General features: G+C 48.1%; 1 protein-coding gene across 2 annotated transcripts; it reads right to left on the reverse strand.

Moving 5' to 3' along the window:
* Nucleotides 1-26,366, reverse strand: ARHGAP1 (Rho GTPase activating protein 1). 2 transcript variants are annotated; one of them, XM_080345586.1, is made up of 14 exons: nt 26,305-26,366; nt 26,246-26,265; nt 21,013-21,196; nt 20,111-20,203; nt 9,606-9,693; nt 9,231-9,362; nt 8,639-8,725; nt 7,925-8,023; nt 7,089-7,196; nt 5,792-5,868; nt 5,322-5,399; nt 4,662-4,790; nt 4,383-4,486; nt 1-3,702 (listed from the first exon to the last, which is right to left on the reverse strand). In XM_080345586.1, exons 3-14 carry the CDS (start codon nt 21,149-21,151, stop codon nt 3,523-3,525), a joined length of 1,314 nt encoding a protein of 437 aa, XP_080201712.1. In that variant the 5' UTR covers nt 21,152-21,196; nt 26,246-26,265; nt 26,305-26,366; the 3' UTR covers nt 1-3,522. The 2 variants fall into 2 exon arrangements, with proteins under 2 accessions (XP_080201712.1, XP_080201713.1); XM_080345587.1 differs by lacking the exons at nt 26,246-26,265; nt 26,305-26,366 and adding an exon at nt 23,637-23,723.
* Between the last annotated feature and the right edge of the window lie 23 nt (nt 26,367-26,389).

Here is a 26,389-nt window from a genome sequence, read left to right on the forward strand (position 1 = left end):
TTTGATTTTTATTGAAATACAAAAAGTGCAAACTGTGAAATATAAGATTGGTGCAGATAAGAAGGACATAAACAATATGAACCATAAAAACCCCAGCCCTGCATCTGATGAACATCAACAGAAAAGGCAGGGAACACCAGCAACAAAAGCAAAGCCAAACATTTTGCACAGGAGCCCCTGTGCACAAAAGAGGAAACAGGGACCAAACCGGCCCTCAGCTCTCTCTCAAATTAGCAAATATGGCAACAAGGCATCCAGATGGCTCCAGCACCCCCTGCACCACCGAAAAGCTCTGGTGTCAGTACACAGCTTGGGCCAGAGAGCAGGGAGTGGTCAGAGGCCATTAAGACAGCAGGAGGCTCAGCAGAGGCGAATGGTCCAGGTGGTAAAAAGCAGAGGGTCAAAGTGGCACAGGATCCCCCACAGGAAGAAGTGCCTAATAGCCGACCTAAAAGACGAGCCAAGGCAGAGACCCTTGGGCAGCTCTACAGCAAGGAGAAAATCTACAAAGACCAGCACCCTAATGAGATCCTGCCCCCACCTGTACCTGGCAGATAAACCCAGTCCAGCCAGCGTGCTGCCCATGTGAGGGGGCTGACCGGGTGAGGAGGGGATTTAAGCCCCTGGGCACCCACCCAGCAGAGGCTGCAGGCTGGCCCCAGCCCCTTCCTTGCTCACATCCCAGGAGGGATATTACAGTACAAGGCATTCAGGAGAGCAGACTGCAGAAGCAAAAGCAACCCAGGGCCCCCCAGCAGCTCCAGCATGAGGAACAGCAGGGGAAAGGGGATAATTACACTGCGTCCTTTCCAGGATTTTCATGCACTTTTTCCCACCATGAGCAGTAGCAGCTTCCTGAACACACTTCAAATCTGTTCCCTGCAGGCACTGAACGGGAGCAGGCCTTTATCCCTGCCTGCAGGGGATGCACCAGTCTCTATTTTGCTAAAAAAGGAAACACTATTTCAAGAATTCACTAAAAAAAGCAAAACAATTTTTTTAAAAAAAGCACCCACCAAAGTCCAGCCAGAACTGGGACACTTGCAGCAACCCCTGCTCTCCCCCTGGAGAGGAGCTGAGCCTCCCCAGCACCGCTCCTCTCGCCACCAGGCAGGGAACAGTCCTTGCTGCCCCTGCATACAGGCACTCCCCATTCCAAGCTGCCAGCCTGGGGCTTGTTTGTCCCAGCAGAAATTACCTGGGTTTGCCGTCCCGCTAGAGGGATGTAAGCAAGGCTGGTGTCACCTGCAGGTATAGGCAGAGCACCAAGTCCCCCCCCATTCTGAAGCCTGCACAGACCAGGGTGCCTGCAGGGAAAGAGAGGCTGCCCTGGGCTCCCTCAGCATCCACGCTCCTCCCAGGCTGTCCAGAGCACCTTGCCTCAAACACTGGGGCAAGTACACCTCTCCCCACACTGTCCATCCCAGATTACTCTTCCACAGCACATCAGCCCTGCTCACTTACTCTAGCAGAGATCACAGGTGGATTAGGAGCTGAGTGTCTCTACCTCCAAAATATTTATTTGCTTACTGCTGTGAATCATTGAGGCTGAAACAATTCATATCCTGCTCTTGGAAGAGGGAGACTAAGCAGCCTTGTAAACTACAGGGGGCAAAGTCGCCCAGTATCTAGAAGGGATCATACCCAGCCCCTTCCTAGAACATCTCTTGCTCCAGCTTTAGCAATGCTTGGTTTCTTGCTCACTGTTCCCACCCACACGTTGGTGTGCCTCCTCTGAGCCACCTGCCTGGACCTGCGCTGCACCGCAGCGCTGCCTGTGTTCACACCCATCCCCATTCCACAGCTCAGCAAAAAGAGCAGTTTCCATAATTCCTGCAACAGATGTCATGTACTTTGATTACAACTGGGGCACCGACCTTTGGTCAGTGTTTAAAGAGAGGCCAATACATTATGAAAAAGCAAATTCTATTTAGCATCCAGTAGCTTTTAAAAAACTAGTTCTGCTTGGTCCAAAAATTTGTCCCTGTGGCCAGATACGGCAGCGAGGCCCAGCCCAGGCACGCAGAGCACAAGATACAAAGATATATAATAACACAGCGGTGATGTAAGGCTAGCAGCTCCCTACTAACACCCTGCCAGGCCCAGGCCAGAAAGAGGGATCACTTTTAGCTCAGGTAACAGGAACGCTGCAACCCAAACCCAACAGTGTTGCCCTAACAGTACTGCAGCTGCTCTGGGAGGGTACCAGGCCCACCCCACTCTGAGCCTGCCTGGCCAACAACCCCATCTCTCCAGCCATGCCCAGGCCATACAGGATGCATCTAACCTGCCTTCTATGGTAGGACAGAAGGTAGGCATGAACCGAGGAGCAGATGGGGCAAAGGCCCTTGGCATGGAATAGCTGTTCCTTCACAGCTTTGGCACGAGTGCTCAGCACCTGGGCAGAAATTGTAATCCAGGCATGGTGTGCGCCAGGGTGACGGTCAGCCCCAGTCTCTAGACCTGCCCTCAAGGCCATGCTGGGGAAAGTTCTGCTCAAAAAGACAACGAGCCAAGGCAGCCTGCGCCAGTCAGCAAACATATGCAAGCCTGACGGAGGAGAAGAGGCCTCGTGCTGCTGCCACAGGGAAAGACAGTGATCCTCGGTATTCGGCAGGGCAGTGCTACCAGGACACTCACTCCCCGCCATTCTGCTGTCAAAGGGCCCCAGCCAGCCCTCCACCACATCCAGGTCTGGCATGAACCTCCCCAGCCAGGCTGGAAATGCTGCTGGACGGACAAATGCGCCTGAACTGGGTAACTATGGGAAGCACCTCACCTGCTGCACCCCAGCAAACACAATACAATCTGCAGTGGGCAACCCCAGAGGGGTTTGGGCTAAATTCAGCTTCCTTGGAGTCTGACAGGTAACACAGCCCATGTGCTGTGAGCCTGTCCTTCACCTGCCTGCCCAATGCACAAGGTCTGCAGTGGTGTTTGCAAGTGCAGGACATGCTGCTACCTGAAGCACAGGGCTGCCTGGCTCCCTTCCCTGCTTCAGGTGCCTCTGGGGAAAGGCAGGATGCATATTCAGTGCTGAGAGGTGGCACTTGCAGCAAAAATATCTCTGCTGCAAAACCCAGCAAGCCTGCCCGAGCCCAGACAGCCCAGCTGAGGCAAGGGGGGTGAGCTGGGGCTATTGGGAGCTTAAACGAGAAAGATCTTTGCTGAGGAAGGGACCAGGAGGGCAGAAAAACTGCATGTGAGGGAAGGAGGAAAGGAAGGCAGGTCATCTGACAGGGGAGCAGGCTGGTGATGAGCCCTGGAGGAGCTGCACAGACTGGGAGGTGGGTTAGGACTCCACTTCAGCAGCTGGGAGACCAGCTCCCCTCCCCATCCGGAGCAGCAGGTCTCCTGCTCACTTACACACTTTCTCCACCATCTCCACAGCCCTCACTCTGCTCATCACCCAGAGGATCAATGGTCCCTTTGCACTGGAGACAGCTTGGTCACAGCTCCAAGACAAGGTGGGAAAGAAGGTGGGAAGGTGGGCACAGTGTGCTGGTGTGGGTTGGCCAGGGTTCAGGCCTCCACATCCTCAAAGAGCTCCTTCTGGTGGTCCAGGAGGAACTTGGTAAAAGTATTGATGGGGTTGATGGCTTTTAGGGTGATGGCTACATCTTTGGCCCACAGCAGATTTGGGCCAAACACAACTGCCAGGTTGGTGTTTGTCATCTTGTTTCTGTCACTGTGAGCAGAGACCTATGTGGGAAGGAAAGAGACCACTGTGAATCCTACAGAACAACAGCGCAGCTGCCCGCTACCCTCCCCAAAGCCAGAGTTGAGAGACTCCCAAGGGCAAATGGGAAGAAAGAGGCTGAAAGTCCAGTGCCAGAAGACATCTGAGAGAAACACAAATGACATCCAGCATTCAGGAGTTGAGAAGCAATATCTTGCCATTTGCCACTATGGCTTAACCACCAGGCCATATCATAACAATAGGACTGAGAGCACCCTCAGCCAATATCTCTACAGTCCTGATCAGCACCCAAAGCAAAATGTTCCCCCCTTGTGCTAGAATAGCCTTGCAGTGGCTTATCTGGCAGCAGAAAGTTATGTGGAACAGATCTGAGACCCGTCTTCTAGTCCGACCTACTTGGATATTTTGCAGCTCCCTGTGGAGCTTTCAGACTCCCTGGTACAGACCACATAGGCTTAATGCCCATCTGTACCTCTCAGCATTATGAGAAGCAACTGCTTAGGCCAGTTCACCATGATCATTCTTGATCTCTGCATAATGAGAACATAAGGTAAAGAAAGGCCATTTCCTGGCTTGAGACTCGTTTCCTCTTAAAGAAGAAGGGGAGCAAGGAGTCAAAAAGCTGATGCAAGGCACTGGCAACTGAACTAGAATACGACTGCCCACATTTGGAGCAGCTCACCTGCACCAGAAAGGCTGTCAGTAAATGGAGCACTTCGTAGTTTTCTTCGGGCAGAGTCTGGAGTGCTTTACGAACAACATTCACACGATTCACCTCCTCCACACCTAAAAATCAAGAGAGACAGGACAAGCAAGTCCATGAGGAATCCTCAGCACCCACCCTGATGAAATCCCTGTTTGCAGTCACAGGGTATCCCATGCAGGACTGTCCCTTCAGAAGGTATTTTTGCCCTTGGCCAGTGCAACATTCAGGGAGAAGCACACTCTTGTTACAACTCACTCTGGAAGCTGACAACGTGGCTGTAGAGGCCAAAAGTGAGCAGGGGCTCAGGTAGCTCCCTCAAGAAGGTCTTGAGAATCACAGCAGGGAGGTGGACATCTTCATACTGCTGGAAATCCACAGGCACACCTAAGAAGGTACAGAGAGCAAAGATTCAGTGCTCACTAGCCAAAGCAGGACCTCCTCCAGACAAAGAATGGGACATGGTGGTCAGAGCCCAGAAAAAGGGAAGCAGTATTTTAAAGAAGAAAACAGAGAGGGTACTGAAGGCACCCCATCTTCTAGCAGAGTGGAAAAATGTGTCCCAGAAGTATATGCAAAGCACTGCTGAATCCAGCACTACATCTTTAGAAGTCATCACATGAAACAGGTGACCCAGTTTCTACCTGGTCATCTCCAGTCCCTCCAGTATAACCAGGCTAAACAGTATCTCCTACCATGTGGAACAGGGAAGTTTTCAGAAAGAAAAAGCGCAGCAAAGGGAATGTAAGTGGGAAAGAATATGCTTTTCCCTTGCAACTCACATCATACCCTGATGAGGCCTCACCTAGAGACATATCAGAGAAGCACAGGAGGCATGATGGACTAGTTCCAACCCAGTTCCAGTGGGACAGTAGTAGTTCGGGAATGAGAGGGGCTCTGCTGAGTTTGGGCACTTACCCATGTTGTATTTTTGCTGGACTTCCCTGACAACCTGTGTATTTGCTGATCTCCGGAAAATCCCCTCTGTAGAAAGAGCTGTGAAGTGAGAACAAGTGGGAAAAAAAAAGAACAGCCATGTGAGAGTCTCTAAAAATGCTGGTCTTAACACTCAGAAATCCATACTGTGGGGCATTCAGACAGATGTCAACAAGACCCTTTTTTAGAGTACAATTTTTTCTGCTTCTGTCACCAGGCAAAGGATACAAGGAGTATTTTGCTACTTATACAAGTGGGAGTGTGGACGACTGGAAGAAAGAGGTCTCCTAAGCCACGCACAATCTCTCTTGAAGTCTAACTCAGCTGGTTCAGGCCTTTACACATTCAAGACTGCTGTTCTTTATCTTACCACACTTTGGATGGGAACTTGGGTGTAGGATAGGCCACTGACATGGAATTAAGAGGGGCTGCAGCTTCTCCTGAACACTTACCATGCTCCTGCAAGTGAGCAATGGTGTCTCTGACCACCAGAGGAACAGGAGACTGATCAGGACTCTTCTCCCTGAGACTGCAGGAAGAGACAAAAGGTTACAAATGCCTGGTCCTCCCGGCCCTGCATGCAGCCCCTCAGACTGGAAGGTGCCTACACAACTTCTACCACACAGGATCTTGCCATCTGAGTCCCTGCTTCAGCAATTATTCCAGCCTTCTCTCCTCTTCACCCATCACGCTACATCACTCACTGGAGCAAGCATGAGCTCATTATTACACCACAGGAATATTTCTCTGTCTTCTATAAAAATCGTAGCCTGTAGATGCCAGGGCAAAGGAGTTCCCAGAAGGCAAGGCTGCTAGTTATGAATCTGGTGAAAAGGGTTAAGCTTCCTTTTTCCTTCCCCATAGGAGCAAGGCCAGATAGAAGCTGACGCATGAGAGGAATACATATGGGATAAGTTTACCCACCCCACTCCTGTAATGGAATATATTAATATTTCAACCCAGTGGCTGTCAGGGAAGACCCACTGATGATAAGGTGTTTGCTGCCGCTCTCACATTCAATAGTGTCTACCACTTGATCGCATGGAGCTGCTCACTTCCCTCAGGCCACTAACAAACTCAGGCACAGCGCACCATGGGGTTATGTTTGGGAATGTCATGTTGAAGCTGGGGAATGTGTTCCCAGATTGCTTCAGAGGATCTGTCTGGCCACACAGTACTGGCTCCTCCTCATTCTCTGGAGAGGCAAAATCACACTTGAAATTAAGAATACCTTCAACACTTAGCCAGTATCACCAGCCCTTGCTAGTGTCTGCATTTCCCTGTGTCACCATGCAGGAATAGGGGGTGGGAATCAGTAAAAGGGTGAACAGAAGTGCTTTTAAAATAGAACTTATTATATGGAAAAAAATTAAGAAAGAGATCTGCAGCACTGCTCAATCAAACTAGCACAGCCCTATACACACCTCCATCAGCCTCCTACAGACTTCTTCACTTAAAGGAAGTTTCTAGTGGCACGAAGCCATCCCCACGGCCCTTATTTTGCTCCTCCCTAAGTGACCCTTAGCTGCCTAAACAATCTCATCCTAACTTAGATACAATCTAGCCAGGGAATCAGAGTGTGGAACTGAACTGAGTCAGGATCCAGACACGAGCACAGGTTTCCTCACAAGAACAATTAAAGCTTTCTCAGAAGTCCAAACTGCAAGAAATTCTACAGCCACTTTTGTTATAAATACAATAACCTCATATAAAGTCATGGCAAAGGCAACACAATCCAGAGATACTCACTGCTGGAGTGAGACTCCAAACTGCTGGTTTGGCAGCGGTGGGCGTGGAGGTGTTGGCTTCTGGGGCACTTGTGAAGGTTTCTGCAGGGATCTCAGATATTCATCGTATCTGTGGCAAAACACAAACTAGTAAAAAGTGACTCCACCTCTCAGAAAGAGCATGATCCCAGCACCACATGTGACCCACTGCACATCCACTGGTAGCAGCTCCAGCCTAGCATGGTGGATTCCACTTAGGCAAAATCAGGCAGCTCTGGAGCAGAGGGGCAACAAGAACAAACATCTCGCTGCCAGAAAAAAAGCAGGGAGAAAGGAATAACTGTCTGGAATCAGGAGCTGGAGTAGCTGAGGATGACGGGCAGCATGGGCAGGGGGCCAGGATAGCACTGCTTCTGATGAGACAGTTGCACATGTGTGTGAGGAACAGGGAATCAATCTGGTAGGACTGAGATTGTGGCAATTTTGGGAAGCCCCAAAGACAAGCTGAACTGTGCATAGTGAGCAAAGCAGGCGCCCAGATGCAGCAGATGTGCAGCACAAGCTCCAAGTCAGTGTTAATGCCAGTAGCTTGGAGAAAGCCCCTGAGGGGTCAGTGGGAGAGGCAGGACTTGTGCTCCACCGGAGGAGGATTTTGAAGTCAAGGACAGAACTGGGAACTGGGTCCATGGACACGCAGGAAGGAGCATGGAGAGAAACAATAGTCCTTTAGGTAATTTGTCACCACTGCCTTCAAAAACACCACCTGAGTGGAACAAGCTCTTCCTCCCCTTGCCATTCCTCCAGAAAAGTCCCCTCTCACACAGCCCTAAGCAAATGGGAGATAGGCAGCATTCTCACTTCAGGACTTGGCTTGGAATCCCCAACTGTTCCAGCTTCACATACTCCTCCAGCTCACTAAGGAAGTTCACATAAAAAATCTTTCTTCCAAACTTAAAGCTGAAAAACAAGAGCAAAGTAGGTAGGTGAGGAATCAAGAAATCCAGTATCAGAACAGACTTCTTAAAGGCAAGGAGAGCAGGGCTGTGCAAGAGACATCAGTGGGGCAAAGGGGCAGGTATTTCTGAGCAGCAATGTTGCCCACACAGCTCTCTAAATCCATATATCTTTCCAGGAGATGTCAAGACTTTCCAAGTCACATTAGAAGCCCTAGCAGCTGTAAAACACTGAATTTCTCCTTCCTAAGTTCAGCGGGAGGCTGAAGAAAGTCTTGTTTTCAATTACTTTACAGAGTTAGGATTTCAGCATCAACACAGTGAATTAAATATGATTTGGACTGATGCTCTCATTTCCTTTTCCATTATTGGCAGAGCACGCAACACTTCACTTCTACTTGGCTGGATAAGAAGGGAGCAGCACATGGCTGCAAACTCTGTAGGTTCCCAGAGCAGTATTTCTTATGTCTAAATATTTCTGAGCTCAGAAACAGGAGGAGATAGCATGGGTGAGAGGCTCCAGGGTAGGCTCAGCAGCTCATCTTATGCCCCACGAATAATGCCCCATTATCCCTGTGCAGTGTGAGGATGCAGGTGAGCCTCATATAGTGCTTCCTACCTGATCAGAGGCTTGAAGAGAATCAGCAGGGTCTTGATGAACATGGTTGGGTGCACAATATACAAGGCTTTTATGTTCTTTTTGTACCTGTCAAGAGAAGCTAAGTAAGGATGAGCTGCACTTTAAGCAGAGGAACCAACCTACCAACCTTTCCACAAGATTAAGGCACCCTAGTGCTCCATTCCTTTTGCACAGAGGCTCATCACTCCCCAGCACCCATGGCCTCTGCTCTCCCATGCTTCACAGCTGTGTCAGGCCACTCAGCAGCCTGAAGGTATGTGCTGCTGTATTTCAGGATCCACCGAGAAGCAGTGAACAGCCCCACCAGAAAGCAACAATTATACCACAAGGCTGACACACACTGGGCCCTGGTTTTGCTGCTTGCCTGGTGGCCTAAAGGATGTAACTACAGAAGGAGCTGTTTATCCCATGGTTCAGCCTGCATTAAACAAACAACAACTCACCTCCATGAGCAGCAGAAATAAATGATAATAAATTATGACCATCAAACTACATAGGGGCCTTAGGAAGATCTTCTATGTTAGGCTACAGAACAGTATGTTATATCCCTGCTTGCTGTAGCCTTACTCACTTCCGATCAAACTCCCTGTATGCATCCCGAAGCCAGCTCAGTGATGGCTTGTTCTCGCTGGTCAGGCCATGGTGCAGGTACACCAGTGTGTAATCACTCTCCACGTACTGGTCCAGTGTGAATTTCAGGTACCTGAGAAGAGACAACTGCTGAACTCACCACATTCTCTGCCATAGGGACACTCTTCCTCCCTTTGGGACTCATTTTTGTGTGCTGTAACAGAGGATTTGCATTGCCAGCAATGGAGGTAAGCGCTTTGGGAAGACATGTTCAGCTAAAGAAGCTACTGCAGATAGATTTGAACCCAGGAATTCAGCACCTGGGAATTATGTCAAGCTTAAGAAGTTAACAGCAGCCTCTTAAGACACTACTCACCCCAGCAGTTTCACATGATCCAGTTGATGACTTGGGGGCATCCGGCAGGCACTGAACAAAATTACTTTCCTTCCATATTTGTCATCACCTGCAGATGAAATGCCAGAGATTACAAGGAGTTTAAAGACAACACTGTGGTCTCGGCAGCAAGGGGTAAACAGAGAATGGGAAACCACCATAACAAGGCAGAAGTCTGGATTGCCACAGCTGCCAGCAAAGCTTAACCTGATTTTCAGGAGAGTTACCACAGGCCTAGTATGGAAGCAGAAACCTGAACACCAAGGGCCTGGCAAGCCCACAATGCAAATGGAGAACAAGGTCCATGCTCCAGCCTTGAAAGAAGAGGAGGGGTTGGAAGCCAGGATGCCTTGGGACACACAGGGATGGAGGCCTCAGGTACCGAGCAGAGGGCTCAGAGCATTAATCCTGCAACGCTGCCTTGGGCACTGCTCCCGCTGCACGTGTGGCCAGGGAGGCACGGGGAAAACTGCCCCTCACAGGCACAACAACCACATCCTGCACACCATCCCAGACTAACTGCTCATGGTCTGGTGCATTTATTTCTTGCTTCACCTGAAGCTTAGTCCTGCACACAGAACAAAGCCATTTCATACCCTGGAAACCAAGAAATTCCTAGAAACAAGGCAGTCCCAGCTGCACCCCAGAGATGAGAAACAAGCATCATCATAAGCCTCTTCTACAGATGGACCAAGTAGGGCTGCTGAATTCTCCAGGGGAACTGCAAGACAAGGTTTTCGCTGCTTCCTAGATTTTCCATCCACAGAGATATTTTTCCAACCTGAACTGGAAGGAGCTGTGAAGCGTGGCACAACAAAGCATTCTGTGTAAAAAACCAGCAGAAAACGGTCCCCATCACATTGGAGCCAAATAACCCATAAAGCAGCCTCATCTTGGGGAGGACACTCCGAGCTACCACTTGAGGCTTCAGAAACAACAAGCCAAGTTTTCCTAAAAGCAAGTCTTCATTCATCAGTGGACTTCTGCCAGCAGAGATCTCAGCCCCATTAAAAAGCCCAAGCAGATGGGCATGGACAAGCTTAGCAGACATGCTAGGGGAACTGAGAGATTTAGGTAATAACCAGGTCACAAATGTTTTGAACATACAGAGTTTGAGGTAAACTCTGGCTCTCTCCCAGACACAACACCCGTTCCATTTCCATAAGGACAACTCGCTTTTTAGAATGAGTGGAGATGAAATGGTTCCTTTAGTGTGGAGGGTTAAAGTCTTCATATCTTTCTTGCTACTCACCCTGCTCCAAGAGCTATGTTTTCTTGTCAAACAGAACGAGCATGGAGCAGTGGAAGGGGCTTCTGAGGTTATACTCAGCAACACCCTCCTTCCTCCTTTACAGCACAACCATCTCACACAGACCACAGTACAGAAAAGCAGCAAGGATTGCCAGTTATGTAGGACAGACTTGCAATACATCATTTCTCTTGAAATATATCCTTTTCCCCACACTGATTCACAACACTCTGAGCACGCAGCCATTTTCTCACCTTTGCATGGGCTCTGGCCCTTAACCACTGCTTAGTTACACTTGCAAAGCAGCAACTGAAATCTCAAACTGAACTCTGGAACAGCAAACCCAAGGTTTTCCTGTTAGTAACAGATGACCACTTGGTACTGCAAATGGCAGCCAGAGAACTCACATACACCAGCCACCAACCCTCTTTTGCCCCCATCCTGGCCAGAAGAACAGACTCTTGCTACTTTTTCATTTGCACTTTTCCCTTACAAATCCCATTTTCAAGTCACTCACCAGACAACATGAGAGACAGAATTTACTGATGCACACAAGCCAGAACCTCTCCAAAAGCCAGGGACACTGAGGCAGCACTAGGTACAGACCAGGAAAGGGTGGCAGAGGCCATCACATCGACATACACATGCAGAGGTAAGGGGCAAGTAGGGAGGACGCATGACCCGGAATGCAGGACTAGGAGTAACTGATGCAAGGCTCATCTGGACCAACCAGATACAGTCACAGCCAGGCCACAAGACCAACATCACATCGCATATCCCATGGTAGCCCACTCTCTGCCTAGCCCAGAGTTTTTTGGTAGCTTGCTATGAGCTTTAGGGCTGAGCCTAATGCACATAATATGTCTATAAAATAAAGGTGCAGGCTACAAAGCAGGGAATATGGCATACAGCGATTCTTTCCAGTGGTCTTAAGCCACTCGTATGTCTCCACCTGGAAGACAAAGGGTCTTGCCTGCACAAAGCAGCAAGAAGACAATAGTATCTGAGAATCTGCTGAGTTTTGTAGTGATGAAAGAGAATAGTCAGAAAGATTACAGATCTTTGCAGATCGTAGCTCTGTGCTAAAGTCAGAATAGGTGCTATCTTCAGTTAACTGAGAGGCTGCATTTCACACCAGAGTGGATGGTCTGAGGGCCAGAAGTGGACTGCAAGCTTGATTCAAGGCAGGCCTTGGCTGTGAAGAACTGCAGCACAACACCATGTTCATGAGATGTTGTGGGTGGTCACACTCAGCTCAGACTCCTGGGTGTTGATTTCCAGACCTGACAAGTCACAAACCACATAGCTGAAAACACCTTCCTCTGGAATGACATGAAAGTCCATGGCAGGGCCTATGCAAAGTCTAAAATCTCGTTTCTTACATAGCCTTGGTGAAAAGGTCTGAGAAAAAACAGACAATCCATGACACTGCCAAAGGGGAGATGGCATGTTTCCCCTGGATAATTGCCAGGGCCAAGTACACCAAAGGATAATCTGTAGTCCCCTGGATGACTGAAAAAAGAGTGGCCCATTTTGCCTTCCAAATCAGAACAAATGTATGCAGGAGACCTACACAGGAACCAGCATGCCCATTACTGAGTTCTGGGTTGCACTCTGGTTTCATCATGCTGAGTTCAGCCTGTCAACACAGACACTTTCAAAACAACCAACTGCCAATCTTGTTTCCATCTGACATACATCAGATCAGTCTGGGTCCTCCAATATGGCAAAATTCAAAATTCAGCATCAAATCTGAACAACCAGTTGTTTCAATTCATAAACAAGAACCTAAAGCCCATTCCATGCATTCCTGGCTGTCGGAGGAAACTGCCTGCAGGTGGCCTCTCTGCCTCCAACCAAACAGATTCTTATCACGTTTGATCTTTTCCAGATGCTCCATCCCTTGTACTGCTTGCAATATTAATCTTATGCATCTAGGTTTTCACCCCTTGTTTGCAATTGCAAATAGATAAAGTTTCCATTGGACACAACTACAGACCATGAAGCAATCAGCTTCTCAGGCTGTCTCCTACCTCTCCCAGATGAGGAATGCTCAAGAGTTAACAAACCAACAAAGCAGCAATTATGTACCATCAGTAGTCACAGAGCATCCCAAAGATGTGCATAACTTTGTAAGTTCATACATTAAAAAATATTTTCAATCTACACTGGAATTAAACTACCTCCCTATGGGATGCAATTCAGAGATAGTTGTTCTTAACAGAGCAAGACAGTAGCCAATATGCAAAGCTGCTCCAGTCAAGACATCTAAAGAGATTTTAACTTGTATCACTGATGGACATGCTAATTCTCCTGAACATTGTTAAGGTGCTTTTAAGGCCCAAGCTTGTTTTTTCCCCTCACCAAAGAGCAGCATTTCCTGTGCACTTCCAAGAGAAGAGGCAATGAACATCATTGCTGTGGCTCCAAGCCAATCAGTGCAGGACCATACTTCTAAAAGGGCTGAAGTTTAAATACTGACACTAATGTTTCAGACTGAAACCTATAGCAATACAAACCTATCAGAACATAAATTCATACCAAGGTAGCAGCACTGTCTGAGACAGGACTCTCTATTAAACAAATTTGTACAGCCAACATGGAAGATACATTTCAGGACAAACACCTAGGTCAAGAATGTATCTGTTACCCTTGATGCCATGACTGGAGGCTGACACACTACTACTGGCAGCATAACTACAGTTCAGGGACCCTGGTCATTTCTACCTTCACTGGGTACCCTTGGCTGAGGGCCCACCTCAATGAAAAATTCAAATGGGAATATCCTGGTACTTCGATCCTAAGAAAATGCAGATGGATAAAACCAGCAAAGTTAACAGAATTCAGGGTCAAGGAGAGAACACCACTACATAATTCTGGAACATTAATACACAAGTTTCACAAAACTTAGGATGTTTATCAGAGACAGTGTTAGTAAAACCTCCTCTAATGGAATTTCAGGTTCCTGCCAAGCTTATGACACAGCCGGGCAGTGTTTAAGTATAGTTAGATTTTAGTTGCCTGTTGAATTCCAAAGTGGATTTAGCCTCTCAGGAAAAGAAGGTAAGGAGCTCAAAGTATTTTAATGTATTTTCCACCTAGACATTCCCAATATCCAAACACTGCCAGAATCATAAAGGCTTACCAAGTGAGTACAGCTCTAACTGATATAAAATATACCAGAGGGTCAGATTAAAGAATTCAAAATGGGAGGATGCCTGAAAACCTGGCAAATGGGGGAAGAAGAGCCCACGTAATGAAGCAGTGGGGATCAGCATTTCCATGGACTGTGAGGAGGTGTCTGCCTGCTGTTCAGAAACAGCAGAAAGAATTTCACACCAAAACAAGTTTTCAACTACATTGAGAAATATGAAAGCACTTGCAGCCAAATTCTTAAGGCTTATGACTGAAGTCCAGAGAGCATTAACAAATGCTCAGCAAGCACAGAGCAGTCTAGCACAGCTTTGGGCTAGAATGAGGAACAAGTTACCAATACGCGTCATCTCTGCAGCCAAAGGGAGAAGAGATAGATAACTGCTGCCTTCAGCTGGAGAATACAGCTTAAGCAGCAGCTGCTTAGCACATAAGCCCAGCAGCAGATCATATGGAGGAACAGGAAGCAACCCCAGGATGAACTTCCAAAGCACACATGACAACGAGGTAAATATAAGTTTAAACTGAAATGGTCCAAGCAGACCACCACCATCACAGAGGAGGAACAGGATTTACACTGACACCCAAGAGCCCCAAAGTAAAGCCCACACGCCAAAGTTGGCTCAGATGATTCTGCTGTGCCTGAGGCAGAGGTGCAGCCCTCAGACAACAATTTTGTGCAGCCTTTGGACTCCTGAAAAGTTGCCAGTGCAGCCTAAGGCTGAGCAAAGTTTGGGCTCCCCTGAGACAGTCCAGCTACAGGCCACAGACATGCTAAAGGAATACCATGATCTACAGTACCAAATGGTAGCGCCACAAAAAAATCTACCTACCTGGATGGGACCCATCAAGTGCACCCTGATCTGGAGGGACAGAAACAAAGTTATAGCAAGCCAAGCTTCACACCCTTCCCAGAAAATGATCTTGAGTATAAAGTCTCAGAGCTTAGCTAGGTTGCCACTGGGAAGCATTCAGTTGCTGTCTTGCAGCAGTCAAGGTCCTTCTACTTCACTTTTCCCCCACACTCCTCTCCAAAGCAACCTGACCTAACAATTAGAGGCTGTAACAGCAACCCATGATTCCCAAATCTCTTTCTTGAATTTACAACTAATTCTGTATAATCAGAGTCAAATTTCTGGCCCTTACTGTTACACTTCCCCCACCACCAAAATGGCAACTGCCATACTGCCATTTTTAAAAGGGTTAAACACAACTAATTCTGAATGTCAAGATCCTTTTAACAACTTTCAAGCACATAGAGAATGGCATCACACTGTTAGAACAACACACCTGACAGACTGTTTTGCAAGAAGCTAAATTTCACCAATAAGCTGACGATTAAGTCAATTTATATCCCCAATACAACCACAGCTCAAAAAAAAATACTAGGCTCTGAATGAAAAAAAGACACTTCCAGTTATAAAAAATGAAAAAAGGTTTTTCTGGGCAGGGAGGGGTCTATGAAGGCATTTATTGCCACACCCAGTCCCTTTCCATCACTCTCACAGCTATATATTCAACAGACACACATGGGCCTATCGCAACAGGAGCCCAAGCAGAACAGGGCTTTAGGAAGAAACTCTCGCTTCCCTTGGTTTCCCTTAGAAACTTAGAATCCCTTAGAAACTCTCCATTCCCTTGGTCTTGCATGTCAAAACATGGTGCACAAGCTGGGCTGGCTTCGGATGGACCCAATCCTACAGAAGCAACTCATTATTCCATATGATACAAATACTTTTATTAAAAAAATAATTTTTTTTTTAAGTCAAAGCCAGAAGTTAAATCCAAAAGCAGCAGAAATGCAGGCACCCTGTATTAATGAAGCCAATAATAATGTACCATCCTGGAAGGGAAAAGGACCCTTGTTATTAGAGGCCTTTTCTGAGCTCAATGGCCACCAAAGACACACTGTGATATATGTTCAACACAAGTTTGGTCTGCACCTTCTACATTTGCCTGCAGCTACGGGTGCTCCAAGACTGATTTACCTCCCCCATGTCAATCACTGACAGCAGCAGCAAATCATCAGCACTAACTACAAGTTTGGCACCTGCAGCCAACAGCCATCCACAAAGCTTTTTGGGTAGGTTTGGTACCAGGTTCACAATTAAAAAAAGATCCACCGTTGGAACTGCAGTTTCAGCCTCGTAACATGCAAGAAGGTGCGACCCCATCTCTCCACCTCACTTTCCCACTTCAGTAACAGGTGCTGGGCACACCAGCACCCACCATCTCTGGGATGGGCAGCCCTGCAGGCCGGCAACTAAGTGTGAGACAGCAGATTTCCCACAAAAACTCGCAGAAACTTGCTCTGAGCTTCAGCAAAGCTTTGGAGTCACTGGGCAGGGACTACATAGCTGAAGTAAATAGCAATGGCCACTCTCCTGATAACTGCTACACCACCCTCCAGCCTACACAGCAGCAGACAATTCATACGCCAATCATATGCCAAGCCCGTTTTCTTATCCCAAAAGGAAGAAAGCTGGTTATTGTGTAAAATGGGAATGCTGATGCACCTCATAGCTATAGGTTTGCTATGACCACAAAGGCAAGACCAATATTTCAGGCTGGGCAGAAGAACAAGGAAAGAGCACATGGCCAGAAAGCTGACAAAAGCCCCACTCTTCCCACACAGCCCCAGGTTTCCAGTAGGCACTGCCACCTCCAGACACTTCCTTCAGGCTGTTGGCAACTATCTGCCATATTCCCGCAGTACAGCCTCTGCTGAAATTCAAGGCTAAGATTATATCACCCTAGTCTGCCTCAACCCCAAAGGAGATGGAAGCAGCACCTTCACCAATAAGAATTAGCAGAACAATATAGAAACTCTTAAACATAACAAACATTTGGGATAGTTCCTTAGCAGCCTTCAACCACAAGCCGGCATTTCCTCTGAACACTATGTGATGCGATCAAGGAAAAAACACACATTTTGCAGAAGTGGTTTGTGCAGTGAAATCAAGCCACCTCTGCTCCAGCTTCTAGCCACATGTAAAGACAAATTTCTCCGCTATAATACTCAGAAAAAAGAGGAACTCAGAGTCAAGAAGAGCACAACTGCACAGAGACCTCTCCAGAACCTGCATAAAACACTCCAGAAACACATGCCTTAAGGCAGGTCTGAAAGAACAGTAAGAGTATCATCTCTTCGGAAAAGCAATGAGTTTCCCAAAACTAAAATATTTTGATTCGTAACAATGCCACAGTACTCCCTCATCCAGGTGGCCTGGATGACTTTTGCTGCCATCTTTCTGTGGCATACCACTGCTTGGGACAGCAGTGACACATCTGCTCCGTCCCCATAGACAGCCTCTGCCAGGAAGGTCCCAGTCCTCAGAAGAGACAGTAGCACAGGGCACAAAGGAGAGTCTCCAGGAAACTGCTGCACTGTTTTAGGGTGAAAAACAAACCCAAAATTCTTACTGTTCTAGAAAATTCTGCAAAATGTTTTCCAATATTATTTTTCCCTCTTCAGGCCAGAGAGCCAGGATATTCAAATTCAGCCTTGAACTGAATCAGAAATAAAGGCCAGCTAGAAAATGAGTGCACTTTTTGTTATCAAAACCAGGCTTGTAATAATGCATCCATCCCCAAAGAAGCAATTACTTTTCTGACCAGACAGAATAACCCTGGGATCATGGAGTTCAGCCCAATGATGGGAACCAGCATTCTGCTTTTGTCTCAAAATAGCATCATCATCCCAGAATATATTTCAGGGAAGGCAGGAACAGTCACCCATCTGCTTTCTGCTCTGAAGTGCAGAACAGGGAAGGACACAGAAGAGAAAGCTCATATATCAGCAGAATGGGTAAAACTACCCTTGATCTGCTGCCATTTGCTAATATTTGCACAGAACTAGGGTGGAGCTACATCGTTTCAGGCTCAGCATGGCCACTTCATTGCACCTGGAGGTGCTGACAAGCACAACTTCTCAGTACAGCCGGATCCAAACAGTTTCATACTAATCCTCCATGAGATTTTGTTTCTCCAGACTACTTCTAATAGGATTTTTCCAGATTTTCCCAGATTGTTTGCCTCCAACAACAGCCCAGAGAACATTACTCTGTCTGATTCACCAAACAGTTAACGTTATTAATTATTGACCAAGAAAACAGAACAAACAGTTTCACCCCAGAGCCCAGATTGCAACTCAGGCCCTTTTCATCAACTTCATAAATCCTGCTTCCAGGACATGAAACACCAGCGAGCCTCAAAACTATGGGGCAGCAAATACACTCTGGAGCTGTGCTACTTGTTCTTCTAATGCCAAAAAAAGCATTGCACCATGTTCCGTGTGTGCGATCACCACGGGCTTTCAGATAAACCAGCTACTGGTGAAAACTGGCCAGGAGCAGCCAACAAGGGCTTCTCTGAGCTGCTTCAGCACTATACGGAGACACGACAGGGACAGAGGGCTCACTGGAAACACAGATTTAACCACGACAGGGAAGAATGCAGGCACAACTCCCAGTCAGCCATTACCACCCCAAAATCCTCTCAGGAAGTTAGATAATTCTTCATTTGCTATCCTAGACAACGTGTCAAATGCCTGCATTCCAACAGCCACTAAGACACACCTCCACTGGAGTGATACTGCATTCAGAGAGCCTGGGAAAAAATAATATCATGTTACTTCGGAAAAGAAATCCCGCAGACAGACTGGTGCTTACGTCAGAAGCAGCACACCAATATATCCTTGGTTTGGGCTGACATTCCAGTCTTATCAATGTCTCTGATCTAATCTCTCTGCTAAGCACTTTGTCTGAAGTGAATAACAGTAGCATTTAACTCACCAGCTCTCAGAGCCCAGAAACAGCAGTTACCTCTATGATTTGCATTCCAAATATTCTAGCTATTATCACTGAAATGGTAGAGTACACACATCTGTCCCTTCCCAGCTCCAGCAGTAGGGACACAGGGTGCAAACATCTACAAATCCCAGTCCTGAAACTCCAGCCCCATGGGAAAGAAGTTTAATAACACATTTGCAAACGGCCCAAATGCTAAACACCTGGCCTGTCAACCTGAGCAACCAGAGGCACACAGGAGACAAAGGGCAACGTTTTGAGTTGGCCATTATAATTTTGTTCCCCAGAAGAAGTAACATGAGAGGTTAGGAGAAAGAAAGCTCATTCCAGAAGACAACCCAGAAAATAATGATGTCAGGACAACTCTTACCAAGGTAAGTGCCTGAGAATCTTCCCTCTGTGGTCAAACCCTGCTGCAGAACAAGACTGAACCAGGAGGACTCCAGGTTGTGCCTCTGCTTCACTGCAAATTCACATGTTGGGCAGGGACCAAGGCACAGAGAAATGACAATAGGAGGAGTAGGAGGTGGCTACAGGTAATCAAGGAGGAAGTGTGAATCAAGTCACAACAGGTTGAAGAGGTGCCTTTATTTTTTTTAACTAAGGAACACAAGACAAACTGGGATTACCCTTCCCTCAGACTTACCACAGCAACCTAAAATTGGCCCCTAAAACTCGTTCTGTTGGAGGTCCCACCAGCAAATCACCAAGAGTTAGTGTAATTAAAGCAATATGAATAAGAAAACTACACAGAAAAAATACAAATGCTTGTGATCGTGAATGATCAGGTCTTTCCCTGCAGAGGGCAATGGGCCTATTCCCCGTTTCAGATTTCTGTAAATGCTTTTTCTGGGCAGGATGGCAAGCTCTGGCCATTCAGACATAAGAGAGCTGCCAGACCTACTGTGGATTGCTCGGTCAGCCCAGGACTTTGCGGCTGTACTGCATAACTAGGTAATTTCTGTGGCATTATCATGCAAAAAACTCATCTTGTGCTCAGGATATAGCCAAGGGCTATATCTAAAACAAGTCAGCAAAAGCAACCAAGTGCTGCTAATAATATAATCAAGACAGTAAGAGCCAAGAAGAAACGCAAGTTTAACAGAGTTCAACAGAAAATATTGCAAACATTCAAGACGTTTGGTACTCCTTTATGATGCCAGCTGTCATTGTCACTTGGGACTGGCATAAAGCAGATGCCCCTACAGCCCCATTAGAAAGACGCTTCCGCAGTCCAGCTGCAAAGACATCAGAAGAGAAAACAGAAAGTCCACTACCTGCTACTTCCACGATGTGGTGCCTGGCAATATCATAGTAGGGATCATCCCACTGCAGGTGAGTGACGGGCTCAGGGGAGCCTTTGGAGTCCTCTGCACAAAACACAAAGAACAAGCAATTAGAAGAAGGGATCTGCAACACCTTGGTGAGGGGTACAATAGCAAGAGAGGATGAGAAAAAGAATGGCTCTTAAACATAGGAGAGACTAATGTATGCACCTGTCCACCTCAGAAACCCACCTTTGAAATTCTGAGTGGGCAAGAGCAGCAATGGCTTCAGAGAGACCAGTCAATCCTATGAGGCCCATATGTGTCCCTCAGTCCCTTAGACTGTATGCAGTCTCAAAAACGACTGTTCAAATGTGTCAACAAACATTCACAAGGACCAAAACCCAAGTGCCAAGGGCACCATCATGGCTTTTTAGAGCAGGAGGATCTTAACATTGTCCCCTGATGGATGGCCATCCTACATGCCCTTGAGCTAATTTCCCTGATATCTTTGGGCAGCAGGCCACAGCACAGGATTTCAGCATAACAACTCAGATCTCCAGCCCCACTTCCCACATGGGAGTTCAAGACCTTTCCACTCAGGAAGGCCAAACTATCCTGCTAGAGACCGTAACAGAAGACACTCAAGGACTCACAGCATGTCTGTAGTGTCAGCACCAAAGTGCAGCCAGCCACAGGACTGAGAAGAGTATATTTACATCAGCTGGCTCTGAGTTTTTTAGTGCTGTTCAACGGCAGGGTTAATTCTCTTGGGTGTGGTGCAAGATTAATGTGTCTGTAAAGCTTTCAAATGGAGCTGGGGCTCTCTGTATAAGCAGATATGACCACAACACTGCAGGACAAACACTTCCTTTTTGGCCAAAACCCAGACCCCAAACAAGTAGGATACTTACCTGATCTGGGAAAAGCTGGGGCTTCATCTGCCGGCCAGTTCTTATCATCTATGGAGGCCAGTTTGAGCTGGCTGAGGGACTGGTTGGTATCATCCAAGTTCAGGTCATCCTGAAGCTCCGAGAGTGGGTCTGTAGCCATGGTCCCCAAATATCGCAGTGTATTTTGCAGCGTCTAGAATGAGGACTGCAGATATCGCTACATGAGACACAGAGATCGCAAGTTTACCTTCCCATAGAGGCTCTTCCTCTTCTCACCAATTTTCTCCCAGTCCTCCCTTATCTTTACTTATCCAGAGATCTGACTTCCCCTCCCCCTTAATATAGGCAGGAACTCCTCCTCCTCCTCCAAGCCAGCAGCACCAACATATGTCAGACATATGTCATATTCTTCTGTGCCAACGGCTATCAAAAGGCCATCAGGAGCCTGTACCAACCTTCTGAGCGAGTCTCTTGCTTGACCACTGCTCTGTTCAGAGCAGCTTTTCTCCTGAAACAGGGGCAGCTGCAAGACGTTGAGGAAGGCGACAGGCTACACCAGCCCCTGCCTGATGCACTCACAGTACCAGCTCTGAGCTTCCCCTCCCTCCAAAGGGCTGGCACAAAGCCCAGCTGTTTCCACAGTTGGCCCAGTGCTGGAAGCTTTCCCAGGAATCACCCCCCCTTCTCCCCATAAGGGAAGGCCAGAGCGCTCAGCAACACTGAAGTGGGTGCTTCAGTGTGCTGGGATCTGAACACAGAAGTGAACAGCTTCATAAACAGGATTCTGTAGGCTGAGCTAGTAAGACAGGGAGAACAACACACACACAACCCTCATCTTTCAGCATCACCCAACAAACACTTTCTCCTACATGACAGCAAGCAGCAAGGAATCATCTCTTTAACTTAAAGCCACATTGTTAGAATGAGTATTTTTCACCAAGCATGCAATAACACTCAGGAGATCAAGAAACTAAGAGGGTCCAAGAAACAGCCTGCTCAGTGTGTTTGCCATTGCTTGCAAATATTTCTTTCAGCTGGAGTAGAAGATATGTCAAACCCAGGGCTGATCTAGCACAGCATCCAGCACCTCCTAAGGGTACCAGTTCTTAGGCATAACCCCTAGGAAACAGCTGTATCCTCTAATGCCAGTGTCCTGGAAATAAGCAAGGAAACACTGGAAAGGACAAGCACCTAGATCTAGATTGCTCACACAGACCACGCGGATGACAGGCAGCAAGCCAAGAGGAACAGCAGCAAAGCAAAATGACACTTTGCAGCAGCAAGACTCTCTGTAAGGCTGTTTCTCAGACAGGCTTGTGCTTATTTTGCACTACAAGGAGAGCAAAGAGTTCAAAGATGATCTGAGGAGGCACAAAGCCTTTGTGTAGAAAGATTATATTCACAGTAAAGTTACTTCCTTTAGCAGAATGGAGGAGGGCAACAATGTTTTGCATCTTCCATTCCAAGAACATGAATACGCGTATTTATCCAAAGATGATGAAACAGTTACTTGGAAGTGAGCACAAAGGACAAAAACTGTGAGAGACTGAGCACTGAAAGTCATCACATCCATGCTCAAGGCAACACTCGTGACCAAGCTCAGGGACGGATTTTGAGAGTACAGGAAACTGGATATTCAGTGTTTGTCCCCTCCCTCTGGATCATTCCTTGCTTTTTACTTCCTGACCTCCCTTATCTGCTACTCACCAGTTTACAACCAGTTTTCATCTCTCTGGGGCTCCCAAAGGGCTAGGAGCTATTGCTAAACAAATGAAATAAGTTTTCCAAAATATGAAAGAGCAAGACAGATGTGGGCAGCGGATCACCCAGACAGCACAGCAAACACACAGGGTCTGACCACTGCAGCCATGCAGAGACCCAACTGAAATTACTCCCTGGTCTCTGGTGATGGCAACAAGAGCTGTCTGACCTCTTCTGTCCTCCAAGGGACAAGAAGTGACAAATCAGGTTCCCTTGCACCGCGAGCTCACCCTGGAACCAGGCAGTAGCGGAGCCAAGACACAAGGGCTCCCCACTCCTGGCGGCTGATCCAATTTCTATGGCAACGCCAGGCACCGAGTCAGCTTGCTTAAAGGCTTCCCTGCTGCAGCTCCACAGCCCCACAACCCAGCCCTCTGTGTTGAGGAAGCACCCACAGCCCCCCAGCACAGCCCCTCAGCTTGCCCAGAGACTCTACCACCCCGGTGGTGACAGAGGACCTATGTTCAACTGCTGCCAGCCACCAAGATGCCTTTCATGTGAGTTTCTTGAGGCTGCCCTGTAGCAACAGTGCCCCCAAAGCAAGGTCCTGAAGCGCCTAGGGACCAGATCTTCCCACAGATCAGTGACAGTACTGCCACAGGGCCAGCAAGACACCAAGTGTCCTCACTTATCCCTACACAGATCACGACTTGGCTCCACAGTCAACCTGCAGTGCTTGATGAGGGGCAGAAGAGCTCGTTATTAGGGAGCACTTTGGGGGTTTCCCTTTGGGCATAAAATTAATCCTACGCTGGCACCATGTGGAAGAAGGAGGTCATTAGTAGGATCCTTACAGTTCCAGGCTAGGAAAAGCACCTGGTGGATAGTGCTCCTGCCAAAACTTTCCTAATCCCTTGGAAAAGCAGACCAGACTCCTCAGTTACCTCCACATGCTTTTCAGAGCCAGGCAGGAAGCTCCATTCCTTGGCTCCAGGTTAGTGTTCCACGGCAGAAATGTTAATGGACAGAAGATCTAGAACAGAAGACCTTAGATTTCAGGTCCTTCTTGTGCGTCAGACTGTAGCTCCCACAGAGCTCTAGAAGACTTTTCCCAATAGTGCAGAAGACAAAAGCATGAGGTCTCACATCAGGTAGCCCTACAACAGTTTAAACAAACATAATCCTCTAACTGCCTAGGAACTAGCAGGCAATGAGAAGGAGAGACCTGGAATGAGGGTATAAGATACTACTTGGGGATCTTAGTGTACGGGTATATACATTTTACTTCCTGACAGGGCAGCTGTGTGAGATCTTTCCCTATGTACTCAAAAATGACACATAAGCAGGACCTGTCACTGAACAGAAAGTCCATCCTGTACCAGTATAAGGGTGAAACGGTTGTCAAAAACCAGCATTGCACCAGAAACAACACAGTTTAAGAACCCCACTTGTTTTAAACAAATGTCATGACAAAAACAAAGTGATACACCCTGCATAGACAACCATAAGGTAAGAAAAATGACATACCTAGATTAAAGAGAAAAAAGCCTAGTCAAACATTTAAAAACTAAAGAATCACAATTGACATCAGAAGCATTTACTCACTACCAGGCTCTAAAGAGCCAACTGCTTTCATTTTTCTAAGCATTCAAGTATGTTTTCTGCACTTACGCTGATTGACCTGAACACTTACTGTCTAATAAAATTTACTTCCTTAATAATAGATATATGTGCTGTAGAACAGCATGTTCTGCTGAAGGAGAGAAACCTCAGCCCTTTAAAATATAATTTTCACACAAATTCTGAGCTGGAGTCTCTTTATACAAGATCCCACCAGAATTTAGCCAGGGAAGATAGTTCACTTGTATCTATGAAGTCTTGGTAGCTGCTGTTCACTCAGACTACTTTTTTCTGCATTTCCAGTTTCACTACTTTTTCATCATTTATTTCTAAGCTGCACCTACTTCACAGTTTCCTTTTCCTGTTTTTCTTCCAGATGTACTATTAATTCAGAAGTAAATTTAAACATCAAAATATGTCCATGATGTACTACCACACCCTGGATCTGCACTTACACACAATAAAGAATTACAAAAGCTAAGTGGTCTCTTCTTCCCTGTCCAATTAACAAGCAACACTCAGACCCAAAGGAATCCTAGTTCTGGGGTGACTATCATATTCTTCTGACTGCTGCCATCTCCTCCCAGTGTTGTTTGTTTGCACAAGTGTCTGCTTTTCTGTAAACATCAGTCAAGTCCCTACACTTTCCTACAGTCTTAATATCAAACTCATTGCCAAAAACAAGTTACTCAGCAGCGGACCTTCAAAGTTCTCACTTGCATGAATGAGCTCCAGGACTGAGACTCACTGAGAGAGTCCAAGCCAAGTCTTCCCTCACATCAAGACTGATGGTGCCACTGAGAGCAACACCACCCTTGTACTACCCTGAAAGAACTGACGGGTCAAGTGCCAGATCAGCTTTGTCTGGAGCACTGTGACCAACCAACACAGGACAGACACACTATTGCTTGGGGAAACTCTTTGGCCCTTCATTATCTTAACAGTTTTTTTAATTCAGCAGCCTCCCTTCCTCAGTCATCTCAAACCCTTTGCTGAAGGCCACCTCCATGCCTGCTGGAAAACCATCCCAGATAGCAATTCACCTTCTCGTAGTGGTGCTCTGCAGGGTCTGAGCACAAAGGTGTGGAGCTCAGCTACCTCTGCAGGAGCTGCAGCACAAAGTTCAGAGGCTGCTCTCAACGCGGGGCAGGATCCGCCCATCACCTGCGGAGCACGTGAGGAAACCGGGGCACACGCAGCCCCACTGGGGCTGCACCTCTTCTTCTCCTCCTCTCCACCAAAAGTCTGATAATCTCCAACTCCTTTTAGACTGAGCTTCTGTGACCACCCAGAGCCAGCTTCAAGCAAAAGGCTCAAAGATTTGTTATTTGCACTGTTACCAGAAAACCCCAAGTCCCCATAGTACATGCCAGCTGCATAACGGGGGGGGATATTCAGCAGCGTCCGCTGTGAGGCACCACAAGGGAGGTTCCCCCACCCCGCACCACCTCTGCAGCCGCGGCCAGCGCCCGCCGCTGGGGACGGGACCCGCCAGCAGACAGAGCTGAGCCCGCTCAGGCCCGGCCCGGCCCCGGCACCAGAAAAGCGACTGAAACTCCGCGGCCTCCCAGTCCCCGCTCTCCCCGCCCGGGTGCCGACACCGCAACACCCGCGGCGCTTTACCGGACGGGCTCTTCCCGCCGCGCCCGCAGCCTCCCGCGGGGCGGCCAGCGAGACCGTGCTCGGCGCCTCCCACAGAAACAGCCGCCTCCTCGCTCGGAGCAGGTGCCGTGTTCCCCGGGCTCGGCAACACCCGGGCAGGAGGGTCGCGGCTCCGGGCCCAGCGCTGGCCCGCCCGCTCGGCCTCAGCCGCGCCGCCGGGCCCCTGCCCCGCCCCGGCAGCGCCGGGACAGCCCGCCGCGCCCCCGCGACTCGACCCGGGCCCCGCTGCTGCCGCCGCCGCCGCACGGAAGGCCCACCCGCCGACCCGTACCTGCCGCTGCTGCTGCTGCTGCTGCTGCTGCTGCTGCTGCTGCTGCTGCTGCTGCTGCCGCTGCTGCCGCCGCCCGGCCCGCCCGCCTGTCAACCCCCCCGGCATCCGCCGCCCGCCGGAAGCGCGGCCCGTCGCCCGGGGAAC

This window comes from Nesoenas mayeri, assembly GCF_963082525.1.
Source record: "Nesoenas mayeri genome assembly, chromosome: 5".
NCBI classification, from domain to species: domain Eukaryota; kingdom Metazoa; phylum Chordata; class Aves; order Columbiformes; family Columbidae; genus Nesoenas; species Nesoenas mayeri.

Bases quoted from the DNA above. Each gene is read 5' to 3' on its own strand.
- ARHGAP1 (XM_080345586.1), bottom strand. From the start codon at position 21,151: ATGGCTACAGACCCACTCTCGGAGCTTCAGGATGACCTGAACTTGGAT. The intron at 8,726-9,230 runs GTGAGTAAGGCT...TTCTCTTGACAG, and splicing joins TACAGGGAGTTTGATCGGAA to GTACAAAAAGAACATAAAAG. The intron at 4,487-4,661 runs GTGAGTTGTAAC...CTTGATTTTTAG, and splicing joins CCACGTTGTCAGCTTCCAGA to GTGTGGAGGAGGTGAATCGT.